The 23,067-nt window shown below is 47.3% G+C and overlaps 1 protein-coding gene across 2 annotated transcripts in view; it reads left to right on the top strand.

Moving 5' to 3' along the window:
* Positions 1-23,067, top strand: part of FXN (frataxin) — a 112,218-nt gene that overhangs the window by 51,429 nt on the left and 37,722 nt on the right. For both annotated transcript variants that reach the window (XM_063913917.1, XM_063913918.1), the window contains exon 3: positions 10,675-10,795. In XM_063913917.1, the coding sequence (XP_063769987.1) occupies positions 10,675-10,795 (121 nt within the window). The remainder of the gene's footprint in view (positions 1-10,674; positions 10,796-23,067) is intronic.

Here is a 23,067-nt window from a genome sequence, read left to right as displayed (position 1 = left end):
GCATGCTGGATATGTAGAAGATGTGTTTTGTCAGCATTCTGTTCTTCCATCTGCAGGTGACCCTCTCTGGGTCACATAAAGTCCATTTACAAATGTTATGACTACTGCTACCGACACGGACTCTGAATCCTGTGTCGCCGATGGGGATTCCAGGGAAATAGATCAAATAAGACTCCCTCCCACGAGCTTAATATTTTCTTTCCCAGTAGTCACCCCCTGTGTTAGACAAAGAAGGTAATTCTCCCTGCACCTGACACGGCTTCACTAAAAGAGCCGGCGATCCGAAAGGTGAAAACTATATTAAAATCCATTTAGGTTGCAAAGAGTGCACTGCTCAGGCCCACTATTGCTCGCGCGTGGGTGTCTCGCAAAAAAAAAAAAAGGTAAAAAAAGCGTGTCATTAGAAATTGATACGATTGATAAAGATGAGGTACACCCTAAGTTAGGAGATATCAAAGACGCTGCCGCATACATGCTAGGAGCAATGAAAGATATTGGACTTTTGAGTTCACAAGCCGCTACCAGGGCAGTATCGGCTCGGCGGGCGTTGGGGATTCGCCAGTGGAACGCGGCTGCAGATTCCAAGAGAAATATGGAGGATCTCCTATACAAAGGTGAGGCCTTATTTGGTGAGGGACTGGAGACGTTGGTCTCAGCGGCTACCGCAGGTAAGTCGACATTTGTGCCCTCTGCACCTGCACTGGCAAAAGGATCACCCTCACATGCAGTCCTTTTTCGGCCCAGTAAGTACAGCGTGTAGATGTCTACAACGGCTTCAGGTTACCAAAAACAGAAGTCTACCCCTGCTTCTGCCAAGTCCACAGCATGACGCTGGGGATCCCTCGCAGGAGGTAGCTCGGGTGGGGATTTCCATTCTGGAGGAGGGGGATTACAGGGAGTCAGTTGACGTAAAGGATGCTTACCTGCATGTTCCCATTTATCCTCTTTACCAGGCTTATCTGAGATTCACGGTTCAGGATTGCCATTACCAATTTCCTTTCGGTTTTCTCCACGGCGCCGAGGATTTTCACCGAAGTGATGGTGGAGATGATGGTCCTCCTGCGTCAAGAAGGAGTCAATTTAATTCCTTATCTAGAAGATCTCCTGATAAAGGCGAGATCCAGTGAGCGCTTGGTACAAAACATCGCGCTCTCCCTGTCCATACTCCAACAACACTGTTGGATCATAAATTTTCCAGGAAAGATTTCTTTTTAAAAATGATTCTGGACAGGGTAGTTCAGAGAGTTTTTCTTCCGGTGGAAAAGGCTCTGGAAATCCAGAAAATGGTAATACTAGGTTTGAAACCATCAAGAGTATCGATCCATCAGTGCAAAGATGGTGACGGCCTACGAGGCCATACAGTTTGGCAGGTTCCATGCCAGGGTATTCCAGTGGGACCTGTTGGTAAAGTGGATCCCAGCTACACATGCACTGGAAGATAGTCCTGTTGTCGAAAGCCAGGATTTCACTCCTGTGGTGGCTACACAGCTCGCACCTATTAGAGGGACGCAGGTTTGGAGTTCAGGACTGGGTCCTGGTAACCACGGATACAAGTCTCCGAGGCTGAGGAGCTGTCACTCAAGGAAAAGCTTCCACGGAAAATGCTAAAGTCAGGAAGCCTGCCTTCGCATGAACATGCTGGAATTGAGAGCCATTTACAAAGGTCTTCAACAAGCGGTACATCTTCTTCAAGATCATCCCGTGCAGATCCAGTTGGATAATGTAACGGCAAGGCGAAACGAAAAGCAGAGCGGAAATGGCAGAGTGTTAGGGTCTCCTGCTCTGTGCTGCCACGTCGTCATGGCAACCGGGAGACAAGTGCTAGCGGAGTAACCTGAGCGTAGCTGATACTCCAGTTCGGGTCTTTTGCTGGGCAGTGGTTACAGGCTGTGTGCACGGCAGGGGATCCGGTGCTGGTTTTTGTGCTCACAGTCTGTGAGGTCTGAGTGGGGCGTGGACAGCACCTGCTATATAAACCCTCTTCTCAGGTTAGGCAGATGCTGCTGAATCTTTGTTGGTTAGTCAGTTCCTGAAAGCTAGCTAGTTCTGTGTAAACTTTGTATTTGTTTGTTGCTTACTGCAAATAGGCCTTGGGATTTGGTATTACACTCTGCCAATCCAGACCTAGCAGTAAGACTGGAGTCAGTCGTTTAACCTGCTGGGGTTCTTTTGCTACTCCGTGAACCTAGCAAGTTTGCGGCTGTATTCTCAGACTTGCCTGCCAAAATCCTTTCTCACTGTGCAAGGTGTTCAGGTGTCAGTTTAGTGGCAGTAAACTGAACCAGTGCACTGCAAGTGAGGATTAGGATTGTGGAGACTCTCCTTGTGTCTATTATTCCATCTATGACCAAGGAGTTTACTGCCACACCCGTTGGTAACCCTTTAGGGTTTTGCTGTTGCCCTTAGCAACAGCATTTCGGGTTCTCTACGTATTAAATCACAACATCTGGCTTCTTTCCATCTGAGCATTCCTAATACTAGGGAGACACCCAGTTTCTTAGCCTTTGGGCTTCTCTGTTCACTTTGTGTTTATTTTGTTACCCTATCACCTTCTGTGTATGTAATGTCATATTCCCCAGTCTGTCTGTGAGTTCATTTGTTTTGCATCCCTCTCCGTTCAGACACCAGTACATTCCTGCTGGCACTGGTGTGCATAACATATTCAGCAGCCAAATACTCCTGTTGAAATTTTGTGGGAATATGGAGCATACCCCTCAAAATACTTTGCAACAGGTGGTCGATCAGGTGCAGGTCCTGACTCGACAATTTAATGATTTGTCCATTAAAATGCACACCTCCCAGGCCGCTGGCGGAGCTCCCGCAGCAGCAGTACCTTCAGGGGTTAAGGAGCCGAAAGTAAATCTCCCGGATCGTTTTTCTGGAGATCGCTCGCAGTTCTTTTGTTTCAAGGAGAGCTGCAAGCTATATTTCCAACTTAGGCCTCAGTCTTCTGGGTCGGAGATTCAGCGGGTGGGCATAGTGATTTCCTTGCTACAAGGAGACCCACAGGTCTGGGCATATGGGTTGCAGCCTGACTGTCTGTCGCTTAAAAGTGTTGATGCTTTTTTTACGGCACTGGGCATGTTGTATGATGACCCTGACAAGACGGCCTCAGCCGAGGCTCAGATTTCGATCCTTAAGCAAGGGCGAAGGCCAGTTGAGGTTTATTGTACGGAGTTTCGGAGGTTGGCCCATGATACCCAGTGGAATGACCCAGCCCTGAGACACCAGTACCGAAGAGGTCTTTCTAACCAGTTAAAAGACCAACTGGTACAATATCCCTTGCCTGATAGCTTGGATCAGCTCATGCAGTTATCCATTCGGGTGGATAGACGGCTGAGAGAGTGCAGGCTTGAAAGGGAGACAGAGGTTTCCTCCTTTCCCAAGGGAACCTCAGACTCTGAGGAATTTTCCGAGGAGCCTATGCAGATTGGGGCTACCCGCCTCTCCTCGCGTGAGAAGACGTGGAGGAGACAGCAGGGGTTATGTTTGTACTGTGGGAATAAAGGTCATGTGGTAGTATCATGCCCAGAAAAGCCGGAAAACTTCAGGGCCTGAGGGTGATGGGAAATATCCTGTCAGGCCAGAAGTCAGAATTTCCCAAGAAGACTTTTATCATTCCGGTGACCTTGAAGATCCTCGGTCAAACTGTCAAGACTGAGGCCTTTGTGGACAGTGGGGCCGACGGGGTTTTTATGGACCGCCAATTCGCCCTGAAACACTCTGTTCCCTTAGTACCCTTGGCATCGGAAATTGAGATTTGTGGGTTAAACGGGGAACCATTATCCCAGGGTAAAATTACCTCTTGCACTAGCCAGATTTCTTTGTTTATTGGAGCCACACACTCTGAAAAATTGTCCTTTTATGTGACTGTCTGTGCTTTTGCCCCATTGGTGTTGGGGTTACCCTGGTTAAGGGCCCACAATCCTCAATTTGACTGGGTCTCTGGGGAGATTCTTAGTTGGGGTACTGATTGTTTCAGGAGTTGCTTGAGCCTTCCAGTCAGGCTTTCGCAGCTAAGTTTGCCAGGATTGCCAGGATGTTATGCAGATTTTGCGGACGTGTTCTCCAAAAGAGTTGCAGAGGTACTACCTCCCCATCGCCCCTATGACTGTGCCATTAATTTGTTGCCGAATGCTAAGCTTCCCAAGAGCAGGTTGTACTCCCTGTCACGTCCTGAGACTCAGGCTATGGCAGAGTACATTCAGGAGAACTTGACTAAGGGATTTATCAGACCTTCACAGTCTCCAGTTGGGTCGGGGTTCTTCTTCGTGGGTAAAAAGGACGGTTCATTGCGACCCTGCATCGACTTCATGGAATTGAACCGTATCACGATTAAAAACTCATACCCACTGCCTCTCATTTCGGTCTTGTTTGACCAGCTTCGTACTGCCACCATTTTTTCTAAGATTGACCTACGCGGTGCGTACAATCTAATCCGAATAAGAGAGGGGGATGAATGGAAGACTGCCTTTAATACCCACTCAGGGCATTATGAATATTTGGTGATGCCTTTTGGGCTCTGTAATGCCCCGGCAGTCTTCCAGGACTTCATGAACGATGTGCTCAGGGAATATTTGGATAGATTCTTAGTTGTATACTTAGATGACATCCTAATCTTCTCCCATTCCCTGGAGGAACATCGGAAGCATGTACGCTTAGTCCTCCAGAAACTCAGAGACCACCGGCTTGGGGCGAAGCTGGAGAAGTGCGAATTTGAAGTTCAGCAAATCGCATTTCTAGGATATATTATCTCCCCAGAAGGTTTCCAAATGGAGGGTTCCAAGGTACAGGCAGTCCTGGATTGGGTGCAGCCCACTAGTTTGAAGGCGCTTCAGCGTTTTCTGGGCTTTGCGAATTTTTATAGACTATTTATCGCTGGATTTTCGTCTATAGTGGCGCCCTTGGTGGCACTCACTAAGAAAGGGGCGGATGTTGCTCACTGGTCTTGTGAGGCCAAAGCGGCTTTTGCCCATCTCAAAAGGGCATTTGTCTCGGCCAAGGTGCTGCGACACCCAGATCCAGAGCGTCCTTTTGTGGTGGAGGTGGATGCCTCTGAGATGGGTATTGGGGCAGTGCTCTCTCAGATGGGGGTGTCTGATAATCGCCTTCATCCCTGTGCTTACTTTTCCCGTAAATTTTCGCCTGCCGAGATGAATTATGACGTGGGTAACCGGGAATTGTTGGCTATTAAGGATGCACTCGAGGAGTGGAGACACTGGCTTGAGGGGGCTAAGTTTGTGGTCTCAATTCTCACCGACCATAAGAATTTGGCATATTTAGAGTCAGCGAAGCGCCTCAATGCCAGGCAGGCACGATGGGCTTTGTTTTTTGCTCGCTTTAATTTTTTGATAACCTATCGCCCTGGGTCAAAAAACATCAAGGCTGATGCGCTCTCGCAGAGTTTTGCTCCAATCCAGGAGACCACCGAGGAGCCATTGCCCATTGTGTCCCCATCATGTATTAAAGTGGGCATTACCCAGGACCTCTTGTCATTAGTCCTTAGAGCACAGGAGCAGGCTCCTCCAGACCTTCCGGTAGGTCTTTTGTTTGTGCCTCCTAGGTTAAGACAGCGAGTGTTCCTGGAATTCCATGCCAAGAAGTCGGCAGGTCACCCGGGTATTGCCAGAACTCGGGAGTTGCTATCTAGGGCGGTGTGGTGGCCCTCGGTGGCTAGGGATGTGGATCAGTGGGTTCGGGCATGTGACATCTGTGCCCGAAATAAGACTCCTAGAGGGGTTCCTGTTGGCCCATTACATCCACTCTCTATTCCATCTAAGCCATGGACCCACATTTCAATGGATTTTGTGGTGGACTTGCCCAAATCCTCGGGGATGACAGCCATCTGGGTTGTCGTTGACAGGTTTTCGAAGATGGCGCACTTCGTTCCATTGGTTGGGCTGCCATCGGCCAGACGCCTGTCTGAATTATTTATGCTGCATGTTGTGCGCCTCCACGGGTTGCCACTTGATGTGGTCTCTGACCGCGGATCCCAGTTTGTGGCCAAATTCTGGAGGGCATTTTGTTCCGATCTTCAGATTTCTGTCAGCTTGTCGTCAGGCTACCATCCGCAGTCTAATGGGCAGACTGAAAGGGTGAACCAGTCCTTGGAGCAGTTCCTCAGGTGTTATGTCTCCAAGTGTCATACTGACTGGGTTGCTCATCTGTCCATGGCGGAGTTTGCCTATAACAACGCAGCTCACTCTGCTACAGGGATCTCTCCCTTCCTTTGTGTGTATGGGCATCATCCTAAGGCCAATTCTTTTGACCCCCTGGACTCCACGCCTGGTGGTTCCTCTGTGGTTTCGGTCCTTAGAGGTATTTGGAGGAAAGTGAAGAAAGCCCTTGTGTCTGTGTCATTAGTGACCAAAAGGGTTTTTGATAAGCGGAAAAGACCCTGCAGCTTCAAATTAGGAGACTTCGTCTGGTTGTCTACCAAGAATTTGAAGTTGAGACAGCCATCTCATAAGTTAGGCCCCCGGTTCATCGGTCCTTATAAGATCACTAGGGTTATCAATCCGGTGGCATTTCAGTTAGATCTACCCCGTTCTTTGGGTATCAATAAAACATTTAATTGTTCCCTTTTAAAACGGGCGATTAGTAATCCTTCTTCCAGTGGAAGACCTTCCCCTCTTCTGATACGTGGCCAGAGGGAGTTTGTTGTTGAAAGGATTCTTGACTCCAAGCTGGTTCGGGGTCGGCTGTCATTTTTGGTGCACTGGAAGGGGTATGGCCCGGAGGAGCGGTCGTGGGTGCGCAGTTGTGATCTTCATGCCCCCAGACTGTTACGCTCTTTCTTCTCGCAGTTCCCCGATAAACCCGGTGGTAGGGGTTCTTTGACCCCTCGTCAGAGGGGGGGTACTGTTAGGGTCTCCTGCTCTGTGCTGCCACGTCGTCATGGCAACCGGGAGACAAGTGCTAGCGGAGTAACCTGAGCGTAGCTGATACTCCGGTTCGGGTCTTTTGCTGGGCAGTGGTTACAGGCTCTGTGCACGGCAGGGGATCCGGTGCTGGTTTTTGTGCTCACAGTCTGTGAGGTCTGAGTGGGGCGTGGACAGCACCTGCTATATAAACCCTCTTCTCAGGTCAGGCAGATGCTGCTGAATCTTTGTTGGTTAGTCAGTTCCTGAAAGCTAGCTAGTACTGTGTAAACTTTGTATTTGTTGCTTACTGCAAATAGGCCTTGGGATTTGGTATTACACTCTGCCAATCCAGACCTAGCAGTAAGACTGGAGTCAGTCGTTTAACCTGCTGGGGTTCTTTTGCTACTCTGTGAACCTAGCAAGTTTGCGGCTGTATTCTCAGACTTGCCTGCCAAAATCCTTTCTCACTGTGCAAGGTGTTCAGGTGTCAGTTTAGTGGCAGTAAACTGAACCAGTGCACTGCAAGTGAGGACTAGGATTGTGGAGACTCTCCTTGTGTCTATTATTCCATCTCTGACCAAGGAGTTTACTGCCACACCCGTTGGTAACCCTTTAGGGTTTTGCTGTTGCCCTTAGCAACAGCATTTCGGGTTCTCTACGTATTAAATCACAACATCTCGCTTCTTTCCATATGAGCATTCCTAATACTAGGGAGACACCCAGTTTCTTAGCCTTTGGGCTTCTCTGTTCACTTTGTGTTTATTTTGTTACCCTATCACCTTCTGTGTATGTAATGTCATATTCCCCAGTCTGTCTGTGAGTTCATTTGTTTTGCATCCCTCTCCGTTCAGACACCAGTACATTCCTGCTGGCACTGGTGTGCATAACACAGAGGTGACGAAGGTCCTCCTCTGGGCAGGAAAACATGTAAGGGCTCTGTCTGTAATTTTCATTCCAGGAGTGGACAACTGGGAAGCAGACTTCCTCAGCAGACACGATCTCCAGCCGGGAGAGTGGAACTTCCACCAAGAAGGCTTCGCAGAGGTGACAAGTCTTTGCGGAGTTTCTCAAATAGACATGATGACATCTCGTCTCAACGAGAAGCTTTAGAAATATTGTTCCTGGTCAGAAGACCCTCAGACAATAGCAATAGGTGCACTGGTGACCCAGTGGCTATTCCGGTCAGTGTATGTATTCCCTACACTTCCACTGTTCCCAAAAGTTCTCGGGATCATAAGAAGAACGAGGTTTTGGGAAAAATTTCTTTGCCCAGACTGGCCAAGGAGGGCTTGGTGCCCAGATCTTTAGGAATTTAAAAAAAAAAAAAAAGATCCTGGGCCTCTTCCTCTTCGCGAGGACCTACTACAGTAGGTGCCGTGCGTGTACCTGGACTTGCCGCGGCTACGTTTGACGGCATGGCTGTTGAGAGCCGGTTTCTAGCCCGAAAGGGTATTTCCAAGGGAGTCATCCCCACTCTTATTCAGGCCAGGAAAGGAGTAACGTCTAAACGTTACCACCATCTCTGGTGAAAATAGGTGTCTTGGGGTGAATCCAAGAAAGCTTCAACGGAAGAGTTTCAGTTAGGGTGTTTTCTCCATTTCCTACGGGCTGGAGGGAATTCAGCATGAAATTGGACTCCATTAAGGTCCAGTTTTCAGCACTGCCAATTTTCTTTCGAAAACTATTGGCTTCCCTTCCGGAAGTTCAGTCTTTCGTGAAAGGCGTGTTGCGTGTCTACCTTCCATTTGTGCCTCCAGTGGCACCTTGTGTTCTTAAGGTGGTGTTGCAGTTCCTTCAATCACGTGGTTGAACTTTTACAGAAGGTGAAGTTGCTGTTTCTCACATGAAAAGCGGTCATCCTGTTGGCCTTGGCATCTGCAAGGCGGGTCTCTGAGTTAGGGGCCTTAACTCACAAGAGCCCTTATTTGATCTTCCATGAAGATTGAGCTGAATTGAGGGCACGTCAACGTTTCTGCCGAAGTTGTTGTCCTTTTTTTCTGCAGGAACCGACCTATGGTGGTGCCTGTGGCTACTGACGCCTTCGCTGAGTCAAAGTCTCAGGCTATGGTTAGAGCTTTGAAAATTATGTCGCCTGTACGGCTCAGATTAGGAAAACAGAGGCTCTGTTTGTTCTGTATGTTCCCAACAACATTGGGTGTCCTGCTTCCAAGCAGGCCATTGCGCGCTGGATTTGTAGTGCGATTCAGCATGCTCATTCCACGGCTGGATTGCCATTACCAAAATCGGTGAAGGCCCATTCTACTAGAAGGGTGGGCTCGTCCTGGGCAGCTGTCCGGGGGTTCTCGGAATTGCAATTTTGCCGAGCAGCTGTTTGGTCGGGTTCAAACAATTTTGAAATGTTTTACAAGTTTGATACCCTGGCTGCTGAGGACCTCATGTTTGGTCAATCGGTGCTGCAGAGTCATCCGCACTCTCCCGCCCGTTCTAGAGCTTTGGTATAACCCCATGGTTCTTGAAGTGACCCCAGCATCCTCTAGGATGTATGAGAAAATAGGATTTTAAAACCTACCGGTAAATCCTTTTCTCTTAGTCCGTAGAGTATGCTGGGCGCACATCCCAGTGCGTACTGTATCTGCAGTTATTGGTTGTGGTTACACACAGGTTGTGTTACGATTTTTGTCAGTATATTGCGGCAAATTCTTCATGCCGTTGGCTTGTGTTCTGTTGAATGCCACGTTCTGTGGCATGCTTGAGGCGTGAGCTGGTAAGATGCTCACCGTGGTTTAACAATAAATCCTTTCCTCAAAATGTCCGTCTCCCTGGGCACAGTTCCTTAAACTGGAGTCTGGAGGAGGGGCATAGAGGGAGGAGCCAGGTCACACCATTTGAAAGTCTTAAAGTGCCCATGTCTCCTGCGGATCCCGTCTATACCCCCACGGTTCTTGAAGTGACCCCAGCATCCTCTACGGACTAAGAGAAAAGGATTTACCGGTAGGTATTAAAATACTATTTTTTTTTTTTTTTACCCCCACCATCAGTCAGTGGAAATGTAATAACTAATGGGTTTTGGTTAGTCTCATTTTGTTGTAAGAAAGTTTATTCACCTGAAGCTTCTTTTGGAGTACAAAAGGGTGATTCTGCACAAAATCAATAGTAATCCACTTGAAATTATTGAGAACCTTCAATATATGGGTAGTGTACTGTAATTGACTTTGAATACCCACTGTTACAGCCACATAACTCATCAGTTCTTCAAGCCCTATACTATCTTAATGATGGCTAGTGTTATCAGGGGTGACAATACTGATAGTAGTGACAGCTATGGGAAGGAAACTACCATTTTTGCAATCTACATTGTGAGGCTTCCATCCAATGAATTTACTGGTCATTTCTACCAGTGGTACTTATTTTGTGTTGTGAAGCAGCAGTGGTTTCATGTTGAACCTGCATGGCTTTCACCTGGTGTACAACAGTAGTCATTTCAAATAATGAAACCACTTGTTGCTGTGTTAAAGTAGAATACAGGTAATTGGTCTGCAATAAACCTAGGTTTTACAGTGGTGACTGTGCTGTTCCATGCCATTGTCCGGATGCAGCCTCATGACCACCAGTCTGATTGCTTTGGTGGTTGTTCTAGAACTGTAGCTCCTGCTGCCCACCAACCTCACCTCAAACAGACAAAAGAAGATATACGCATTCTTGTATATGGGAACTGTAGAACAGGCAATTCTCACTCCTGTCAGCTTATTCATTGCTACATTTAGTGCATCTACACTTTTTATTGTTTTCTGAATGCTGCAAACTCCAGACTCCTTGGTTCCTGTACTAAGTATATGTTTCTTATTTATAGTACGCTAGATGAAACCACTTACGAGAGATTGGCGGCCGATACACTGTATTCCCTTGCTGAGTTCTTTGAGGATCTGGCTGATCAACCATTCACACCACCTGATTATGATGTTTCTTTTGGGGTATGTGTGAAAATAGTGTGTTGCTTTACTAATCCAGTTTCTTTCTGTCCAAAATGTGTGAAATCTGAATAAGCCAGAAACAAATTGCATGCATTTTTGAATGCTGTAGAATTAAATTTGCATATTTGTTCTAAGCAGTTACTGATTATTTTTTTCTTCCTGTATTTATTTTTATTTTATTTTATTTTTTAACTTGCATAATTTTCAAGTTTTTGGTATGATGTATAATGAATATATTTCTGTAGAATCTTTTTTTATTCTGTAATTCTGCCATTCACCACTAGGTGCTGCTGTAGGCTTTTATACAGGTCGTTATGATGAGTGCCGTATGATTAAAACTAGACTGTCACAATATATGAATATTTTTGAAGATTTATAAGGGTATATGCAATTGCGGTCGAATTCCCGAAATTTCGAATTTCGGGAATTTTTCACCAAAAAAAAAAAAACGACAATGCAATTCAGTACTTTCCGACAAAAAAACGGACTTTCAAAATTCGACTTTTTGAAATTAGACTTTTGACAAATTCGACTTTTTTGCAATGATACACATGCTGCAATTCGACCAAAGTCTATTCAATGGAAGTTTGGAAATTCGACAACAGTGCTTTTAGACAGTAAATTCGTCATTTTCAATCCGCCACACTTTGGAGGGTGAAACTAATAAAAAAAATTTAAAACATGTTTTTTTTTGTGTTTTTTTTTCTTGGTAATATCATATCTATTTATATTAGAAGGGATTAGGTACTTGGTTTGTCTTTTTTGGAGGCACAAGTATTATTTATATATTTTTAAAAATAATATTTTTTATTTTTTTTTGGATGGAATGGTAAAATCCCTGAAAAAAATGGCGTGGGGTCCCCCCTCCAAAGCATAACCAGCCTCGGGCTCTTAGAGCTGGTCCTGGTTCTAAAAATGCGGGGAAAAAATTGACAGGGGTTCCCCCGTATTTTTAAAACCAGCACCGGGCTCTGCGCCTGATGCTGGTGCAAAAAATACGGGGGACAAAAAGAGTAGGGGTCCCCCGTATTTTATACACCAGCATCGGGCTCCACTAGCTGGACAGATAATGCCACAGCCGGGGGTCACTTTTATACAGCGCCCTGCGGCCGTGGCATTAAATATCCAACTAGTCACCCCTGGCCGGGGTACCCTGGGGGAGTGGGGACCCCTTCAATCAAGGGGTCCCCCCCCCCAGCCACCCAAGGGCCAGGGGTGAAGCCCGAGGCTGTCCCCCCCATCCAAGGGCTGCGGATGGGAGGCTGATAGCCTTGAGAAAAATGTCAGAATATTGTTTTTTCCAGTAGTACCACAAGTCCCAGCAAGCCTCCCCCGCAAGCTGGTACTTGGAGAACCACAAGTACCAGCATGCGGGAGAAAAACGGGCCCGCTGGTACCTGTAGTACTACTGGAAAAAAAATACCCAAATAAAAGCAGGACACACACACCGTGACAAGTACAACTTTATTACATACTGCCGACACACACATACTTACCTATGTTGACACGCCGACTGCCACAGTCTCCGACGATCCAAGGGTACCTGTTAAAAAATTATACTCACCTTCCAGCGTCCAGAGATAAATCCACGTCCAGAGTATAATCCAGGTACTTGGCAAAATAACAAAACGCAAAAACCCGTGCCAGCGGACTGAAAGGGGTCCCATGTTGACACATGAGACCCCTTTCCCCGAATGCAGAGACCTCTACGTGACAGCTGTCACTGAAAGGTCTCGTAAGCCAATCAGCGAGCGCAACGTCCTTGCACTCTGCTGATTGGCTCTGTGCGCGTCTGAGCTGACAGCGCATCGCAAAGCCTCTCCATTATATTCAATGGTGGGAACTTTGCGGCTAGCGGTGGGGTCACCCGCCGGTCAGCGGCTGACCGCGGGTAACCCCACCGCTGACGGAAAAGTTCCCACCATTGAAAGTAATGGGAGAGGCTTTGCGATGCGCTGTCTGAGGTCACACGCGCACAGCCAATCAGGTGAGCGCCACGGAAGGGACCTCAGTGACAGGAGTCACGTGGTGTCCCAGCATTCGGGGAAATGGGTCTGATGTGTCAACATGGGACCCCTTTCAGTCCGGCATGGTACGGGTGTTCGTGTTTTTTTTTTAACAAGTACGTGGATTATCTCCCGGACACTGGATTGAGGTGAGTCTAATTTTTTTCACAGGTACCTCGGATCGTCGGAGACTGTGGCAGTCGGCGTGTCAACATAGGTAAGTATGTGTGTGTCGGCAGTGTGTAATAAAGTTGTACTTGTCAAGGTGTGTGTCTCCTGTTTTTATTTGGGTATTTTTTTTCCAGTAGTACTACAGGTACCAGCGGGCCCGTTTTTCTCCTGCATGCTGGTACTTGTGGTTCTCCAAGTACCAGCTTGCGGGGGAGGCTTGCTGGGACTTCTAGTACTACTGGAAAAAACAATATTCTGTCATTTTACTCAAGGCTATCAGCCTCCCATCCGCAGCCCTTGGATGGGGAGGACAGCCTCGGGCTTCACCCCTGGCCCTTGGGTTGCTGGGGGGGGGACCCCTTGATTGAAGGGGTCCCCACTCCCCCAGGGTACCCCGGCCAGGGGTGACTAGTTGGATATTTAATGCCACGGCCGCAGGGCGCTGTATAAAAGTGACCCCCGGCTGTGGCATTATCTGTCCAGCTAGTGGAGCCCGATGCTGGTGTATAAAATACGGGGGACCCCTACTCTTTTTGTCCCCCGTATTTTTTGCACCAGCATCAGGTGCAGAGCCCGGTGCTGGTTTTAAAAATACGGGGGATCCCTGTCAATTTTTTCCCCGCATTTTTAGAACCAGGACCAGCTCGAAGAGCCCGAGGCTGGTTATGCTTTGGAGGGGGGACCCCACGCCATTTTTTACCGGGTTTTTCCCCGTTTTTTTAATTTGCGGCAAAATCCGGCAAATCGGCCGTTTTTCGCCCGCGGGACTGTCTAATCCGTTTTTCATTGAATATGGTGAATTCCGGCAGCCACCTGCCGGAATTCACCTGTCGAATTGTGTCGAATTAAAAAACGGCGATAATTTGCCGCGATTCGCCGTGAATTGCATATACCCCATAGACTTTTACACCCACCTTTTTTGTAACCCAAGAGCAAACTTTTAAAATATGAAATTGAGCAATTCACTATGTGAGGGATGAGATGATTGCTTATATTTTATATAGAGAGAGAGAATAAAGAAGAACTGCGGCACTCGAAGACTTGTCAATAATTATAATTGTATTCAAGAAATCATGACAAGGTGACCAACGTTTCGGGGTTGTCAACCCCTTTGTCAAGGTGTCTGGTGCCGCACCATTTTGTGGAAGTAAAGGGGGGTACTCACGGAGCGATATGCTAAGCAATCTGACTAGATTGCTTAGAATATCAGCATGATCGCTCCGTGTGTAGCCCCCTCAGCGATAGCGATGCGCGGCCCCGCACATCGCTATCGCTGCTGCTAGATTGGCCTGCATGCAGGCCAATCTAGCGGGTCGCTCACTTCACCCGCTGGGTGAAGTGAGCGGTCTCCCCCTTCACCCGCTGGGTGAAGTGAGCGGTGTCCCCCCGCACGCTCAGCACAGATCGCGCTGTGCTGAGCGGCAGGAGAGATGTGTGCTGAGCGGTTCGCTCAGCACACATCTCTCCTGCATCGGCCCGTGGGTACTGGGCTTTACCTCCTACGCTGATCGCTGACAAGGTTACTGGCTACACTAAACACTCTTTCGGAGTACACACTGGAGGGGGGGGGGGGCAACTTAGGTAAAATAAAGTTTGTGCAAGGGCGTCCAAATTGCCTCTTTTTCCTGCCAGTATACATATGGACTGTCTGACATGCCTACTTGGATGCTGTCACTCATCTAATCCTCCACCATTCTTTCAATGGTGACAGAATCATATGCGGTGACAGTAGACATGTCAGTAATCATTGGCAGGTCCTTCAGTCCGGACCAGATGTCAGCACTCGCTCCTGATTGCCCTGAATCACCGCCAGCGGGTGGGCTAGGAAATCTTATCCTTTTCCTCGCAGCTCCAGTTGCGGGACAAAATGAAGGAGGAGCTGTTGATGGCTCATGTTCCGCTTGAGTTGACAATTTTCTCACCAGCAGGTCTTTGAACCTCTGCAGACTTGTGTCTGCCGGAAAGAGAGATACAACGTAGGCTTTAAACCTAGGATCAAGCACGGTGGCCAAAATGTAGTGCTCTGATTTCAACAGATTGACCACCCTTGAATCCTGGCAAAGCGAATGAAGGGCTCCATCCACAAGGAATCGCTCCGTCTTAGCTCCTCCTTCAATTTCTCCAGCTGCTTCTGCAAAAGCCTGATGAGGGGAATGACCTGACTCAAGCTAGCAGTGTCTGAACTGACTTCACATGTGGCAAGTTTGAAGGGTTGGAAAACCCTGCACAATACGGAAATCCATTCTCCACTGCGCTTGAGTCGGGTGCATTCCCCCTCCTTTGCCTATACCGTAGGTGGATGTAGAGGCTTGAATGGCCTTTTGCTGCTCCTCCATCCTCTGAAGCATATAGAGTGTTGAATTCCATCTCGTTACCATCTCTTGCTTCAGGTGATGGTAGGGCAGGTTCAGGAGTGTTTGCTGGCGCTCCAGTGTTCGGCACGCAGTGGCTGAATGCCGAAAGTGGCCCGCAGTTTTTTGTGCCACCAACATCATCTCATGCACGGCCCTGTCATTTTTCAAAAAAATCTGCACCACCAAACTAATGGTATGTGCAAAACACGGGACGTGCTGGAATTTGCGCAGATGTAATGCACGCACAATATTGGTGGCATTGTCCGATATCACAAATCCCCAGGAGAGTCTAATTGGGGTAAGCCATTGTGCGATGATGTCCCTCAGTTTCCATAAGAGGTTGTCAGCGGTGTACCTCTTACAGAAAGTGGTGATACACACCGTAGCCTGCCTAGGAACAAGTTGGCGTTTGCGAGATGCTGCTACTGGTGCCGCTGCTGCTGTTGCTGCAGGAGGCAATACATCTACCCAATGGGCTGACAGTGTCCTATAGTCCTTAGTCTGCCCTGTTCCACATGTCCGTGGTTAAGTGGACAGTGGGTACAACTGCATTTTTTAGGACACTGAGGACACTCTTTCTGATGTCTCTGTACATTCTCTGTATCGCCTGCCTAGTGAAGTGGAATCTAGATGGGATTTGGTACCGGGGACACACTACCTCCATCAATTCTCTAAGTCCCACTGAACAAATGGCGGATACCGGCTGCACGTCTAACACCAACATAGCGGTCAAGGCCTCAGTAATCCGCTTTGCAACAGGATAACTGCTGTCATATTTCATCTTCCTAGCAAAGGACTGTTGGACAGTCAGTTGCTTATTTGAAGTAGTACAAGTGGTCTTCTGACTTCCCCTCAGTGATGACGATCAACTCCCAGCAGCAACAACAGCAGCAGCAGCAGTAGATGTGCCACTCAAGGATCCTCCGGAGGAATCCCGGTTAGGAGAGGACTCCTCAGTCTTGCCAGTGACGTGGCCTGCAGGACTACTGACGTTCTTGACTGAGGAGGAAGTTGACGTTGAGGGAGTTGGTGGTGTGGCTTGCAGGAGCTTGGGTACAAGAGGAAGAAGGGATTTAGGTGTCAGTGGTTTGCTTACGCTCTTACCCAAAGTTTCTGAACTTAACAATGACTTCTGATGAATGTGCAGCATGTGACGTATAAGGGAGGATGTTCCTAGGTGGTTAACGTCCTTAACCCTACTTAGTACGGATTGACAAAGGCATCACACGGCTTGACACCTGTTGTCCGGATTTGTGGAGAAATAATTCCACACCGAAGAGGTGGCTTTTTTGGTATTTTGCCTAGCCATGAAAATGGGCTTATTCATCCCATGGACAACAACTGTCTCCCCCGGTGCCTGATTTAAACAAACCACATCACCATCAGAATCCTCATCGTCAACTTCCTCCTCAGCGCCAGCAACACCCATATCCCTCATCTTGGTGTACTTCAACAGTGACATCTTCAATTTGAATATCAGAAACTGGACTGTGGGTGTTCTTGCAGAAGGCATGCAAATGGTGGAAGGAGCCACCTCTTCCCGTCCAGTGTTGGGAAGGTCAGGCATCGCAACCGCCGATACACTTGGACTCTCCTTGGGGATTTGTGATACCATCTTAGAATGCACAGTTCTTTGCTGTGCTTTTTCCAGCTTAACTCTTATCATTTTTCGAGCAGGAGGATGAGGGCTTCCATTGTCATGTGAAGCTGAACCACTAGTCATGAACATAGGCCAGGGCCTTAGCCGTTCCTTGTGACTCCGTGTCGTAAATGGCATATTGGCAAGTTTACATTTCTCCTCAGACCATTTAAATTATTTTTTGGGGGGTCTTTTTACTGAACTTTTGGCTTTTTGGATTTTACATGCCCTCTACTATCACATTGGGCATCGGCCTTGGCAGACGACGTTGATGGCATTTCATCGTCTATGTCATGACTAGTGGCAGCAGCTTTAGCACTAGAAGGAAGTGGTTCTTGATCTCTCCCGATTTTATCCTCCAAACGGCAGTGCCACTGCAATTATACGGCAGTACCACTGGACTTATACGGCTGTATCACTGGACTTATACGGCAGTACCACTGGACTGGATTTATATGGCAGTATCACTGGACATGCCGTATAAGTCCATTGGTGCTGCCGTATAAGTCCAGTATCACTGGACTGGACTGGACATATATACGGCAGTACCACTGGACATATATACGGCAGTGCCACTGGACATATATACGGCAGTACCACTGGACATATATACGGCAGTACTACTGGACTTATACGGCAGTACAGGGACACCACCACTGGACTGATGCAGGACAACACAGCACCACTGCAATGGACTGGACATATACAGCAGCACTGGACATATGGCAGCAGAGGACACCACCACTGTGACTGGACTGATGCAGCACAAGTCACCACCACTGGACTGATGCAGCACAACACAGCACCACTGCACTGGACTTATACAGCTACACTGGACATATGGCAGCAGAGGACACGACCACTGTGACTCGACTGATGCAGCATAAGACACGACCACTGGACTGAGCAGCACAAGACAGCACTGGAATCGCCAACCCACTTTCCCTCCCGCACAGACACGGAGGACGGAGACATGTCCTGTCGCTACACTCTCCAATGCCGGAGTGAAAATGGCGGCTCCTTAGATGGAATCCAAACCCTGCGAGAATCCGACAGCAGGATGATGACGTTTTGCCTCGTTCTGGTTTCCGAGTCAGACGGGAAAACCCGAGCCGGGCGCAGGTAGTAAAGTTCGATAGGGTTCGGTTCTCAGGGAACCGAACCCGCTCATCTCTAATATGTGTGTGTGTAATACATACGTACATACATACATACATACATACATACATACATACATACATACATACATAGTTAAAAGCCCGTCAACATGACGAATACCAGGGCCGGATTATATTAGGAGAGTGGGCGCATCTCACAGAGGAGCTGCCAGGTTTAAGAAAGTCCTGCCACAAGGAGCTGGGGCTAAGTTATGCTAGGTGTATGTGTGTAGCGTTAACCTTTTATAAATATAGATGCTGTATATCTGTAATGTGCAAGCTATAATGATGCTGCATTGTATACACCAGTACTGACACCTGTAAGCTCACCAGTCCCCGCACAGCTCCCGGCTAGTCTTAGGGGTAGAGGACACAAGTAGCCTGCAACCGCTGTTCGGAGGGGTCTGGGCATGGCCTGCCCAGGGTGTGGGAGTGGCGAGCACAGAACCCTGCCCCTCCATTGGTGTGCAGTATATACAGTATAAAGCAGCTGAGTCTGTTATTTGCCTCCTGCATCATCTGCAGCCCCAGCACTGACCCTTCCTACTACCGGTCACTGCACTGGTCACCTGACACAGGGTGTAACATCTACCTGCCAGACTGAATCACCTTCTCTCCCCTGCCGGTAAGTGGCCACACGTGGCCCTGATGTTTGCACTCTCAGGACTGCGGGACCGTCTGGTGGTTCCTGCATCCGTTTCCTGGTTACTGCTGCTACTTGTTGCTGAGTCCCGGGGTGGCAAGTAACCTGGTGTTGCAGCATAGTATATGGAGGAGGGGGTGCAGAGTATGCTGTATATGGCGGGAGCAGTATAAGGAGGACGGGGTGCCATGTATATAGGGGGCAATATATGGATGGGTGTGGGGGTGCAGTGTGTATAGAGGGGCAGTATATTGTGGGGGTGCCGAATATGGAAGAGGATGGGGGTGCAGTGTATATAGGAGCAGTAAATTGTGGGAGGTGCAGTGTACATAGGGAGTGAGTGTGTGTGTGTCCGTTTCACATAGGTTACTTTATTGAAAAAATCTGCATCTCTTTCCACTCTCCCTATCTGCCCCTACCACTTCACTCTATCCCCAGTCCCTATCTAACCCAACCCCTCCCCCCTCAATATCCTATCTGCCCCTTCCCCCACAGTGGGGATTCATTTGTGAGAACCTGTACCCTCTGGAGTGGTGACGTAAAACATCCGATCTCAGAAGTGAGAACATTACAGCTATTGTCCCATGTGCATTGTATTATGCTTTAGTAAGTGTGAATATATAAATTTTTTATATTATTTTTAAATTGTATTATGGGCCTAATTCAGCATGAGTTGTACTTTTGCAAAAATATGCAAAACTACAATTCCTTCCACTAGCATGCCAGGGTCCGCCCAGCACAGGGCAATGCCGCCCCGCATGCCAGATCCTTCCCTTTTCCACCTGCTAAAATGTAAGCGCTTCGCTGTTTAGGGTAACCCCCTGCCTCCACATGCCTACCTGATGGTATTGCATGATGGATAAATACCTGTCTGTATTTCTCAGCATCATTAATCCTGACCAAATCCCCAACTTAATTTTCTGAAATGCAACCCCAAGCTTGCAAGGAACCTCCACCATGCTTCACTGTTACCTGCAGACACTCATTATTGGGGTTCAGTATGATTTACCAACGGACACAATACCGACGGTCAAAATCACGACAGTCAAAATACCGACACGGACAAAATACCGACATTCATTATGCCTTCATGTTCAAAATGCCAACATAGTCAGAATGCCGACATTTGTAATGCCAGCATTTTTAAATACCAACATGATTTTTTTTGGGGGGGAGGAGTTTGTGTCAATGTCAACATGGACACAGTGTAAGTGTACCGCGTCCCCTCGCATGGCGAGCGCTTCGGGCACGGAGCCTCGCTGTGCTCTGCACACTATTATATTCCCCCTCCAGTTCCACCGGGATGGTAAAGTATGATCAAGTCTGTTTTTGGGCAAAAATTCCTTAAAAACGCATGTCAGCATTTTGATATGTCGATATTTCAAATGGCGGTATTCTGACTATGTCGGCATTTTAAACATGTCGGCATTTTGACTGTGTCAATTGCTGTTGGGATTTTGACCGTCTGTATTGTGTCTGTCGGTAAATCAACTGCTACCCTCATTATTGTACCGCTCTCCAGCCCTCCGGTGAACAAATTCCCTTCTGTTGCCGCCAGATGTTTCACATTTTGACTCATCAGTCCAGAACACATGCTACCATTTTTCTGCATCCCAGTTCCTATGTTTTCATGCATAGTTGAGTCCCTTGGCCTTGTATCCATGTCAAAGGTATGGTTTTTTTGGCTGCAATTCTTCCATGAATACCACTTCTGGACAGACTTCTTCGAACAGTAGATGGGTGCACCTGGGGTCCCACTAGTTTCTGCAAGTTCTGATTTTGAAGGTACCGTAAGTAAGCATGATGTGTCTTTCATCTGATGCAAGTTTCCTTGTCCGACCACTGTATCTATGGTCCTCAATGTTGCCGTTTCTTTGTGCTTCTTCAAAAGAGCTTGAACAGCACATCTTGAAACCACAGTCTGTTTGATATTTTGCCTGGGAGAGACCTTGCTGATGCAGTATAAATACAGATGTAGCCTCGCTCATCTAGCCTTCTCTGTTGCGCCTAGGTGCACCAAGGTTTATTAGCATAAGCCTTTCATCTATTGTTCTCAGCTGCGATACAATACAGAGAGAACAATACAGCAGGGGATTAAGTCATTACAGCAGTGGATTAAGTCCGACTGCCCTGGTTCAATTAATCCTATTAAAGGGATAGATGAGCATGTCTCCATCTGTACCTTGTGTCTTGTTGCTGAGCTCAGTCTTGCCATGGTGTATGTCCTGTGACATGAAACTGTCTTCCACAACCTCACCTTTGTAGAGCTTGGCTGTTCCTTTCCCAGTTTTAAGCCTCCTACACAGCTGTTTCTGTTTCAGTTAATGACTGTGTTTCAACCTACTGTACATATGAAAATGATGATCAATATCACCTGTTTGGTATGATTGGATAATCCTACCAATACACATGACTATAATACTACAAAATCTTTAAAATAATTGATGCTGCTTTGTAAGTAAGAGGTGGTCACACCAAATACTGCATTGCTTTAGGCAAGGGATGGGGAACCTTTGGCCCTCCAGCTGTTGTTGAACAACACATCCCAGCATGCCCTGCAACCGTTTTGGCATGGCCAAATGGCAAATATAGCAAGGCATGCTGGTATTTGTAGTTCAACAACAGTTGGAGCTCCGAAGGTTCCCCATCCCTGCTTTAGGAAAAGCATTCCCAACCTCAGTCCTCAACGCACACTAAAAAAGTGCAGGTTTTAGTGATATCCAGGCTACAGCACACATGGTTAAATCAAAATAACTAAGGTACTAATTAAGTCACCTGTGTTCAAGCATGAATGTCACTAAAGCCTGGACTCAGTGTGCCTTGACGACCAATGTTGGGAATGCCTGCTTTAGGCTGTAAACACATGGGAGCATTAATTGCCCATGTGATTTAGGGTATACTCGCAATTAAACTTGCAATTAAATGAGCGTGTTCCCTATGGCTAAAACATCATAGCTGCTGAAAGCTTCCATGTGACAATAGCTCTCACAGAAATAAAAAAATGCTGCAAAACCAGTTTAAAAGTGTATTCACTATTCGTGGCTTTGGTCAACTCACGTAGTTTATTATGATCAAACCAAGAATCAACACTGAGTGCAGCCAGTATTGTCCCGGTCTTTATTGTATAAATGTTTTGTGTCATAGGACAGGCACACAGTATTAAGTTAATTACCATTATCATCCTTGGCTGAGCTTGTTCATGGTAAAATGGATTTTAAACAGAGAAGTCATTGTATTACTAAAGTATAACTCTGAGCAATGCCTCCCTCTTATTTTCATCAGCAGTCTATTCTGGGATCCGGTCTGAAGATCGACAGTGTCTAGGTCGACAATGTTTAGGTCGACCACTATAGGTCGACAGTCACTAGGTCGACATGGATGGAAGGTCGACAGGGTTTCTAGGTCGACATGTGCTAGGTCGACAGGTCTAAAGGTCGACATGAGTTTTTCAATTTTTTTGGGGGGGGGATTTTTTCATACTTAACGATCCACGTGGACTACGATTGGAACGGTAAAGTGTGCCGAGCGAAGCGGTAGCGGAGCGAAGGCACCATGCCTGAAGCATGGTGAGCGAAGCGAGCCATGAGAGGGGACGCGGTGCACTAATTTGGGATCCCGGTCACTCTACGAAGAAAACGACACAAAAAAAATAAAAATCCTCATGTCGACCTTTAGACCTGTCGACCTAGCACATGTCGACCTCGAAAACCCTGTTGACCTTCCATCCATGTCGACCTATAGTGGTCGACCTAAACATTGTCGACCTAGACACTGTCGATAAAACGAACCACACCCGTCTATTCTATCCTGCAGTGTATGGTGTGTAACCATGGGGGGGGGGGGGGGGGGGGGAAGGATGGCTTTTGTGTAACACTGTGACACTACTGTATAATGACAGTTTAGTTTAGTTTTAGATTTTATAGTGTTTGTAAAAGAAAAATGAAAAAAGCAAGAAAACTACATATTGGACAGCAATCACCCTGGCATATGGCTGCGCTGACTAGTGTACCCAAAATGTCTGGAGTGTTTAATCTATCCAGCATGCTATCTGCCAGATGCTGTGATCACTCTGTGGCAGGAGTCGGAGTGTCAGATTTGCAGCTTGACAGGTTTTCCTTTTCACTATGATGTCACTTGCAAGTTTCACTATTTTGGTCACTGACTAACTGCTCCACACAAATAATGTGCTAAACAGGATGGACATGAAAGCAAAACAATTTCTCATATCTTGGAAATAGATGAAATGAAAAAAGAGAAAGTACCAACCATGTCACTTCTGTCGTGTTACAGGCTCTGCTAGAA

Source organism: Pseudophryne corroboree, chromosome 1 (assembly GCF_028390025.1).
Source record: "Pseudophryne corroboree isolate aPseCor3 chromosome 1, aPseCor3.hap2, whole genome shotgun sequence".
Taxonomy (NCBI): domain Eukaryota; kingdom Metazoa; phylum Chordata; class Amphibia; order Anura; family Myobatrachidae; genus Pseudophryne; species Pseudophryne corroboree.
Note: the sequence above shows the minus strand (reverse complement) of the source record. Positions and strands in the feature narration are given on the sequence as shown.